Source organism: Schistocerca piceifrons, chromosome 11 (assembly GCF_021461385.2).
Source record: "Schistocerca piceifrons isolate TAMUIC-IGC-003096 chromosome 11, iqSchPice1.1, whole genome shotgun sequence".
NCBI lineage: Eukaryota > Metazoa > Arthropoda > Insecta > Orthoptera > Acrididae > Schistocerca > Schistocerca piceifrons.
The window spans coordinates 163,764,720-163,774,004 of record NC_060148.1 but is presented as its reverse complement, the minus strand read 5'-3'; the positions used below and the strand labels follow the sequence as shown (position 1 = coordinate 163,774,004).

General features: G+C 42.9%; 1 protein-coding gene across 1 annotated transcript; it reads right to left on the bottom strand.

Moving 5' to 3' along the window:
• Window positions 1-1,648: 1,648 nt before the first annotated feature.
• LOC124719858 (zinc finger protein 726-like) lies at window positions 1,649-2,962 on the bottom strand. The gene has a single exon (XM_047245042.1). The coding sequence runs from the start codon at window positions 2,960-2,962 to the stop codon at window positions 1,649-1,651; it is 1,314 nt and encodes a 437-aa protein (XP_047100998.1).
• Window positions 2,963-9,285: the final 6,323 nt, after the last annotated feature.

Below are 9,285 nucleotides of genomic sequence, written 5' to 3'. Positions count from 1 at the left end.
CGTAAGTGACTTTAGCAAAGGGCAAGTTACAATGTCATTGCAGTTGGGAACTAGTGCCTCAAGAGTGGTGAAGCTCATTGGCTGAATCTATGCTACTGTTGAGAACGTCTGTGGAAAGTGGCTGAAAGGTGATAAAAACCATAACCTTATGAAAAGATGTAATACATCTATACTTCACAAATCATGGAGGTCAGAGGCTTGCCTGTTCTGTAAAGCTGGAAATTTGGCAATATGTGGCATATGTAATGACGGAAAACAGCCATACACGTTTTTGAACCCACAATTCAATGTACATTGTTGAACATGGGAACTCACAACATATGGTCACTGTATGTTTCCATACTGATCCACCAAAATGTTCAATTGCAACTGCTGTGGGCAAGTGATCATTCAGGCTGGACTGAAGGTCAATGCAAATGTCAGGCTGGACTGAAAGTCAATGCAAATGTCAGGCTGGATGACATTTCCTGTTACACCACATCAGTTGTCACATTCAGATATGCTATCATCTAGGTGAATGGCACCAGATGGAGGACCCATTATGCTATGGGGCAGTCACTTGGGCTCCTTTGGGAAATCTAGTAGTAATTGAAGGCATCATAACAGTTGCAGACTACGTGACATTTGCTGCAACTGCATAGATTCTTTCGAGACTGATGTGTTCTCCATTGGTGAAAGCTTCTTTCAGCATGATAACTGTCCATGTCACATGTGCAGAATGACTCCACAGTGATTTGAGTAGCATGGTAACTAACACCGATGCCTCGACCACACCATTTACCTGATCTGAATGTATGGAATACAATTGCATAGACATCTGGTGCAATGTACATTCAGAAACATGCAAACGACATGTCAAGTCCACATCATGTAGAACTGTTGATGTATTGTGTTCCAAAGGTGGACAAACATGCTATTAAGCAGGTTGCTATATCTGTTGTTACGTTTACTAATGCAGGATTAGTACTAACAAAACAATGTACACAATATTAATGACACATACAGGAAATCTCTTCAGGAAACATACCTGAGTAATTGTCACATTCACTGTTGCTGCCACTGTTTCTAAAATGCAGAGTTACAAGTACTACATGATGACTGTTTGGAATAATAAGCAGCAAGTCATAACATTTCTTTGGGCTTCTACTGAATATTGAATGCTACTTATGATTACTGACAAAGGTAAGGATTTATCACAATTGACAATCTTCATGTCTCAAGATCGATGGGGAAAAAGCAGCAGCGTTAATGACAAAAAAAATTCGATTTATGTTTCTCGTTTATTTAGCAATACAATTTCTCGACATCTCAAGCTGCAGATTTGGATTTTTATATTGTCACATTACCTGTTACCACTCTGTACTACACACTATTGCACGTTTTTGTTTTACAGTTCTGCCACATTTTAATGTTATTTCACAGGCATGGCAACTTATTGTTCCTCTGCTAGATCCATTATTTTAAAGGCCTTGAGGGCACCACCCAGGAAAACCTATTTGTATAAACTAACACTTACTTGTAGTTTCTTTCTGATGTGAAGTAATGCATGTGTCTTGAGAGTACCCAATTCAGTGAAACTTGTCACATATGACATTTGGGAGGTCCCATTCCAATGTGTTCTACTGCATGTGTCCTGAGATCACCTGATCTAGCAAATGACTTGCCACAACTCACATTTGTTAGGTTTCTTTCCAGTGTGAATTAGTGAGTGTCTCTTCAGACTGCCTGCCCTGGCAAAAGATTTTCCACAAATATCGCATTTGTGAGCTTTCTTCCCAGTGTGAATTAATACATGTGTCTTGAGATTGCTTGATACAGTAAAACATTTCTCACAAATCTCACATTTGTGAGGTTTATTTCCAGAGTGAATTAGTGAGTGTGTCTTGAGACTGCCTGCAGTAGGAAAAGATTTCCCACAAATATCACATTTGTGGGGTTTCTTCCCAGTGTGAATTAATAAATGTGTCTTGAGACTGCTTGACACAGTAAAACACTTCCCACAAATCTCACATTTGTGAGGTTTCTTTCCAGAGTGAATTGTGGAGTGTGTCTTGAGACTGCCTGCCGTAGCAAAAGATTTCCCACAGATATCGCATTTGCGGGGTTGCTTCCCAGTGTGAATTAACGTGTGTGCCTTGAGATTGCTTAACGCAGCAAAACATTTCCCACATATGTCACATTTGTGAGGTTTCTTTCCTGTGTGAATTAATACATGTCTCTTGAGGTTGCTTGAGAAAGCAAACGATTTCCCACAAATATCACATTTGTGAGGTCTTTCCCCGGTGTGCGTGAATGCGTGTTTCTTGAGATCGTTTGACCTAGAAAAAGATTTCATACAAATCTCACATTTATGAGGTTGCTTTCCAGTATGAATAAATGTGTGTTTCTTGAGATTCCCTGCCGTAGTAAAAGATTTCCCACAAATATCGCATTTGTGGGGTTTCTTCCCGGTGTGAATTAATGATTGTGTTTTGAGATCCCTAGCATAAGATTTCCCAGAAATCTCATGTTTGTGAGGTTTCCTCCCAGTGCGAATTAATATGCGTGTCTTGAGACGAACTGACTGGGCATACGATTTGTCACGTATGTCACATTTGTGCGGTCTTTTCCTGCTGTGTATGAATACATGTCTCTTGAGATCACCTGACCTAGTGAACAATTTGCCACAAATATCACATTTGTTGGTTCTTTTTGCAGTAGGTAGATCAGCCTGGGCACTGATATTAACAGCTGGAGATGAAATTCCATAATCACTTGTTTTCTCTGCAAAATTTGCAGTTTGTGTGTTACACATGTCAGAGGACTTCTTTGAAGCTTTCCTAGTTTCCTTATATGAAGGCTGATCATTGTATTCTGCAACAGAAACTACTGGATCACTATTCAAGAAGATGCTGCTTTCATGCTTATCACTATAGCCATATGTTTCATGGTTGCCAGCAGTTAAGACATAATACTCACTCATTTTCAAATGTTTTTTCAAACTAACATCACTGTGTAATACCTCACCACACCACTTACATACATACAAAGGTGGTTGAATGCCATCAATGTGTATAAACACATGCATTGTGAGTCTGTATTTTGAAGGAAAGCTTTGTTGGCAGAAATTACAAATATATACATGTAATTCCTTTTCCCTCGTAGCACAGTCATATTGGGTGGCAACTGAGCATTCCTTATCAATAGTCACATCATCTGTATTGGTACCAAACTCGTGTGTTGACTTCTCCATGTCTGTCACCAACTCATCCTGGACCAGTCTATGGTGACACGTTTCTTCACGTGATGTGCCGCAGCTCCCACCAGTACTCTGAGTCAATCTGAAGAGTGAAGAGAGTATATAATATTCCAACAGAAGGAGAGATCCGTGGTTTAAAACTAAAATACCCAGAGGAAATTCAATATTGCTTGATTTGAGTCCCTGCCAATTTGATTTGAAATTTTTAGATGAGAATTAAAATTATTCACGTTCACATTTTACCATCTTTTCAAAATACAGTACTACACATTAATAGTCTACACCAATTAATTAAATGTATCAAAAGATGTATGTTACACGTCTTAATTCAAAATTCTTCAGTTCAAAGTATGTGAGATTTAATTAACACAAATAATTTTTGAATGTTCCTGTTCCATTATCTTAGCTCTGTAAGTGCCCTTTCATTGTTTTGCAAACACTTTCACCTTCAGAAATGATTAATTTCACCTAGTAAACAGATTTTTTTGGTTTGATTCCCAATAAGTCAAAAACTAGTGCAAGCTTCAATATTTTGATTAGGTATCTAGTATGGATTTTAGTCATGTGGATAATGACTGTTAATGAACAAGAATCAATGTCACATCAGTCAAGAGAAAAAAATTGCATGCTAATGAATGAATGAATGAATGAATGAATGAATGAACACACTTGCAGATGGTTTTAATCCAAGACTATGTTTTCGGCACTGCAACTTGTCTGAAGCCTTGCATAAATGGAAATACTGTCTGAAAAGATGGAAATGGTTGTAAATTGTCTATTATATTTACACTGAGCCTTTTTGAAAGTTTTTACATGTTCCTAACATCTGGTCACCTGGCATTGCAGAACACCACTGACTGAAGGAGACAAATGGCCACATCATCCATTAAACACTGCAGGCTGACACTCCATATTGAGTGGCAGCGGTAACAGCTGATGCATGAGCTACCCCTGTATTATCTGGGTCCCATTATTCCACTTCCATTTCAATCCTTTCCCACAGAGAGAACTGATGCCTTTCAGGTCCTCAGTATGTGCATCATGTCGGACATGAAGCATTATGAACTACTGAAGGTGTGCATGGTCCAGTGCTTTCTTTTGTTCTGACTAACTTTCAACTTTTTTTGCAATGTGTTGCGTATATAGTTTTGTTTGCAATGGTATCTGGTAAATTTCGAGTGTTTTTAAACTCTCAACTGGGAACACACAATTGTTTTTTAATGTAACTGGTATCATGATGTGTATCAGATTCTAGAAGTTGACAACCGAATTAGTAAGTATTTTAACTTTTTTTTAACTCCATTAGTTTCAACATGTATTGTCACACATATGGAAGTGAAGTAACTGAATATTAATAATGAAGAAAGAAATCAAAAAATATGCAAGTAAGGTTGAGAGGGAAGGGCATGTTCCATCTCTTTATAATTAGTTATTTTTTGTTGCATTATAGTGAATACTATAGATGTTCATGATACTTTCACGATATTTTTAAATTTAAGAAATGCTATAACTCGACTGAAGAAATTCATTTAATTCATTATTACATAAATGCATTTCCTTTCCTTAATCCCTCTATGTTGCCTTGGGTTAATTAACTATTGGGTTTGTATTAGGAGTTCGTCTGCTGGTAGTGTGAAGGCAGAGATGTGGTCACTATGTAGGCCAGTTAGTGCCAACGTAAACTGGGAGTAAAGGCAGCGATGATGCACCTGCTTGCCAGGGGTAGTTCGGAGTTGGTAACAGGTTCCCCTCCATGTAAGAGAACGGACATCGAGAGCCGCCACAATAGACACTCTGGGGGTAGCTGTTTAATTGAGTGGACAGACTCAAGGGCGATCTCCGTCTTCCCCACCAATTTTACTGTCGGATGAGGTATTGTGTGTTACACTGTTCGTTATCTGTTCTTTTTCAGGATGGAATTGGTTTGAGTGTCGTTACAGCCATTCATTTTTTGAGAAATTTTGCCTGTACAATTGAGGTTTTCAGCTAGAGTTTCGTTTCCAGAGATGTGCATGGCAGTTGGTGCCTTCAGCACTCAAAAGCAGCAACAGCACCAAAAATCCTATAGTTCCACTTTTAGCAGCAATGTTTTGCAATTTTGAAGTAACCTGGGCCTCACCCCACCTACTTAGCTTAACTGCTGGTGAGTAAGACGACAATTATGTGTGAAACCTGCTAGAAGATTCGTGTGTTTTATGTGAGTTACTTACGGTTCTAAGCGTGTGTAGACCATTTCATAAATTCTGTTCACAGATCTTTTGATTCATTATAACCCCCATTTGCAAGCAGCAACAACTTACTTCGTTCTTGTTTTCGAAAGGAAACTATACTTTTTGCCAGCATTAGTGCATGATCTGTAATCAATGAAAGGACTAATAATTATTAAAGACTAAACTCTTAACTTGGTCATTTTTGTATGTAATACCTTTGCAAGATATATGAAATGCAAGTGTGCCACCAAAATTTAAAATTATGGCATAAATGGCTGGTCTTCTGGGCCCAAAATTTTTCCACATGGCTGGTTCACAGCATTAAATCTTGAATGAGAATATAATGCGCCGTGATTTACGAAATTCATCACACATTTTGACACCCATCATCATTTTGCATAAAAGGTATTTTGCTTTGAAAGTAAAACTTCTGAATCCAACATTCGCAATATTTCACCTTGTCCTCTTAGAAACGTAACCAGCTGTGACATCACTCATCAAAATGTGCCCAAGAATGAGACATATTGAACACAGTTCGTCGTTAGAAAATATTGTAGAATTTTTAACACTGCTGTTGGCAGATGCTTGTGTGTGCACTCGTTTTGTTCGTTTGAATGGCGCATTTTCTTTGCAACAAAAGCGTGTGAAAGCTTTAGTTTGTAACAAATTACCATTTTTATATAGGTCAATAATTGCCACCTTGTATGTTTGGTAAGTGACAGACTTGGCACTGGGTTAAGGTCTGCATATCCATTACTGCTATTTGTCTTTACTGAGGAGTTCAATTACATATGTTGGTGTGGCTTTCTGACCAAGTTGAGAGTGAGGTTATTATTTCCTTTGTCATAATTCATAGCAAGATGAAATCACTGTGACTGTTCATCCTTCCCCACAGTATTCCTCTTTTCTTCACTCTCTCATTCTTTCATGGAAACAATTTGTGGTCAAGAGAAAATTTAAGGGAACACTGATTGAAACTTTCCGCTTTTGATGAGGTTTGTTCACTGGAGATTGTACATCAGCCATGTACACAGTATTGAACCATTTACTCTGAATGTGTAAATATATTTACTTTGTGATTCATCAAAATGTAAATAATCACTTTATTGGTTAGTAGTATTAACTGCTCAGGATGTTAAACATTGTGTCAATGAATTGCAAATTTTAGTTTAAGAAGAAAACAATGAAAGACTCAAATCCAAATTTCCAAATCTGTGTCCTCTGTGTTTAAAAAATATTTGCCTGTCTGGTACACATCTACATAAATTTTTTATACACTTGCTATCAGATAGGACAAGTTTTAACGGCATAGAAGTCTAGTGAACCCCTTTTAAGTATTGTTCAGATGACTGAAGCTTTCACGATTTGCAGATTGCAAGTGCTGATTGCAAGTGCTGATTATCTAATTGAGAGTCCTCTAAACACTACTAATAAGACCATTACAGACTTAATCACTCACTGCTCAAGTGTAAAATTGTCATACAGGTGGTCAGTGCATTCCAGCAATCATAGTGCACAGGATTGATACCATTTGAACCCAGGCACGAAATCAATCAGTGCTTTCTTGGATTCAATGACACAAGTAAACCACATGCTCACCAAACTTTCAACATGATTTTGCTTGCAGTTGGTATGATACAAATTATAGAAACTATAGAGTAATGTGCAGTCCTTGCCTCGTTTCATGATATATTACATTAATTTGTGTTCCACAAATCATTAATGACATTTTCAAATGTGGAACTTACGACTTTAATATTAGGATTCTTTACACTATGTATTTTTTTTACAATTGCCATTTCATATTAAACACTTTATCTACTGAGTAGAAGGGGGGCTGGGGTGACCAGAGAGGGTAAGAGAGAGAGGGAAGGGGGAGGGGAGAGGGGAGAGAGGGAATGGGGGGAGAGAGAGGGAAGGGGGGGATTGAGGGAAGGGAGGAGAGAGAGGGAATGGGGGCAGAGAGCGGGGAGGGGGGGAGAGAGAGGGAAGAGGGGGAGAGATAGGGATGGGGGGAGAGATAGGGAAGGGGGGAGAGATAGGGAAGGGGGGAGAGATAGGGAAGGGGGGAGGTAGGGAAGGGGGAGATAGGGAAGGGGGGGAGATAGGGAAGGGGGGAGATAGGGAAGGGGGGGAGATAGGGAAGGGGGGGAGATAGGGAAGGAGGGGGGAGAGATAGGTAAGGAGGGGGGAGAGATAGGTAAGGAGGGGGGAGAGATAGGTAAGGAGGGGGGAGAGATACAGAAAGAGGGGGGAGAGAGATACAGAAAGAGGGGGGAGAGAGATAGGGAAGGAGGGGAGAGAGATAGGGAAGGAGGGGGGAGAGATAGGGAAGGAGGGGGGAGAGATAGGGAAGGAGGGGGGAGAGATAGGGAAGGAGGGGGGAGAGATAGGGAAGGAGGGGGGAGAGATAGGGAAGGAGGAGGGGAGAGATAGGGTAGGAGGGGGGGGAGAGGTAGGGAAGGAGGGGGGGAGAGATAGGGAAGGAGGGGGGAGAGATAGGGAAGGAGGGGGGAGAGATAGGGAAGGAGGGGGGAGAGATAGGGAAGGAGGGGGAGAGATAGGGAACGAGGAGGGGAGAGATAGGGAAGGAGGGGGGAGAGATAGGGAAGGAGGGGGGAGAGATAGGGAAGGAGGGGGAGAGATAGGGAACGAGGAGGGGAGAGATAGGGAAGGAGGGGGGCAGAGATAGGGAAGGAGGGGGGGGAGATAGGGAACGAGGACGGGAGAGATAGGGAAGGAGGGGGGAGAGATAGGGAAGGAGGGGGGAGAGATAGGGAAGGAGGGGGGAGAGATAGGGAAGGAGGGGGGAGAGATAGGGAAGGAGGGGGGAGAGATAGGGAAGGAGGGGGAGAGATAGGGAAGGAGGGGGGAGAGATAGGGAAGGAGGGGGGAGAGATAGGCAAGGAGGGGGAGAGATAGGGAAGGAGGGGAAGGGATAGGGAACGAGGAGGGGAGAGATAGGGAAGGAGGGGGGAGAGATAGGGAAGGAGGGGGGAGAGATAGGGAAGGAGGGGGGAGAGATAGGGAAGGAGGGGGGGAGAGATAGGGAAGGAGGGGGCAGAGATAGGGAAGGAGGGGGGAGAGATAGGGAAGGAGGGGTGGAGAGATAGGGAAGGAGGGGGGGGAGAGATAGGGAAGGAGGGGGGGAGATAGGGAACGAGGACGGGAGAGATAGGGAAGGAGGGGGGAGAGATAGGGAAGGAGGGGGGAGAGATAGGGAAGGAGGGGGGAGAGATAGGGAAGGAGGGGGGAGAGATAGGGAAGGAGGGGGGAGAGATAGGGAAGGAGGGGGGAGAGATAGGGAAGGAGGGGGGAGAGATAGGGAAGGAGGGGGAGAGATAGGGAAGGAGGGGGGAGAGATAGGGAAGGAGGGGGGAGAGATAGGCAAGGAGGGGGAGAGATAGGGAAGGAGGGGAAGGGATAGGGAACGAGGAGGGGAGAGATAGGGAAGGAGGGGGGAGAGATAGGGAAGGAGGGGGGAGAGATAGGGAAGGAGGGGGGAGAGATAGGGAAGGAGGGGGGGAGAGATAGGGAAGGAGGGGGCAGAGATAGGGAAGGAGGGGGGAGAGATAGGGAAGGAGGGGTGGAGAGATAGGGAAGGAGGGGGGGGAGAGATAGGGAAGGAGGGGGGGGAGAGATAGGGAAGGAGGGGGGGAGAGATAGGGAAGGAGGGGGGGAGAGATAGGGAAGGAGGGGGGGAGAGATAGGGAAGGAGGGGGGAGAGATAGGGAAGGAGGGGGGAGAGATAGGGAAGGAGGGGGGAGAGATAGGGGAGGAGGGGGGAGAGATAGGGGAGGAGGGGGGAGAGATAGGGGCGGAGGGGGGAAGAGATAG